This window comes from Laccaria bicolor, genomic scaffold, assembly GCF_000143565.1.
Source record: "Laccaria bicolor S238N-H82 LACBIscaffold_23 genomic scaffold, whole genome shotgun sequence".
In the NCBI taxonomy this organism is placed as follows: Eukaryota; Fungi; Basidiomycota; class Agaricomycetes; order Agaricales; family Hydnangiaceae; genus Laccaria; species Laccaria bicolor.
Genome location: NW_001889894.1, coordinates 406,833 through 407,907, shown reverse-complemented (window position 1 = coordinate 407,907; position 1,075 = coordinate 406,833). Strand labels below are relative to the sequence as shown.

Sequence of the window (1,075 nt, the reverse complement as noted above, 5' to 3'; positions counted from 1 at the left end):
GATGAGCTTGGTCCCCGGCAGGGGCATTCAATGGTAGCGCATGTCGTCAAGAGTGACCGACGAGATACGGTTTGGATAGGGTGGTGCACTGGAGGAAGCTGCAACCAAAGGTTATTGAATGTTCATTTGCTTGTCCAGGTCATCGTAGACTTGAATTAGAGATCGTCATTATTAATGACAGCGCAGGCCATACATATTAGTGGCGAGGAGTTGCAATTGACCTGTGGAAACGGTAAATTATTACTATAGGAAGATGGACGAATAAAGAAAGCAAATTTAAAGGTACTACTTACAGGAGCTTTGCCAAAGAAGATCTCGGCCACTTGCGCAAAGCGACGCCAGATTCGAGCGTGAATCAAATGGATCATGGAAAAAGTAGTTGGGATAATACTTTCACTTGGAGAATGCCTTATATCGCGGAGTGAATAAAAATGTTAAAGAGAAGAGAGACCTTCCGGGTATGAAAGATTGAGGGAAAGTAGCAAATAGAGATTGAGCAAGACTTGCCTGATTAAAATCAAGTACCAAAAGGGGCCCAAGTAAAATCACTGCAGACCCATGCACACACCATGCAAGATGTAGGACGAAGAGGTACTAATCAATTGTAATGCGCAATGATCAATGTCAGAGCCATTCAAAAGTACATCAAGGGGACTCACGGAATGAAGTATGAACCCGATGATATCAACGCCGTCGTATAACGTTCCGTGACCCGATCATGTCCTATTGATTGAATAAAAATATGTGAGACACTGTCATCATTGTCAAAGATGTAGAAATCAACAACCAAGACAAAATATACCAGCGTTGAGGTAGATAGGTCCTGGAGGATGTAGCGCGTTGATGTGAGTGGTTGTTCTGGAATTATATGAGGTGAGGTTGGTACCAGGATAGGCGTAAGAGAAGGGGGAAGGGAGTACTACTTACTTTGAAGGAGATGTTTTGGAACAGCGTTGTGGATCTCTTTCAATGTTACGGTCTGGATGAATGGTTTGCGAGAGTCTAGTAGTATGGTTGTATTAATAAATTGTACGTCGGATGAAGGTTTAAATGAAGAGTACGTACGGATTTTCAT

General features: G+C 42.7%; 1 protein-coding gene across 1 annotated transcript; it reads right to left on the bottom strand.

Moving 5' to 3' along the window:
* Nucleotides 1–545: 545 nt before the first annotated feature.
* On the bottom strand, nucleotides 546–1,075 carry FAD12-4 (uncharacterized protein; the record flags this gene model as incomplete). Its single annotated transcript, XM_001883876.1, has 3 exons — nucleotides 546–594; nucleotides 660–858; nucleotides 928–1,075. 3 exons carry the CDS (start codon nucleotides 1,073–1,075, stop codon nucleotides 546–548), a joined length of 396 nt encoding a protein of 131 aa, XP_001883911.1.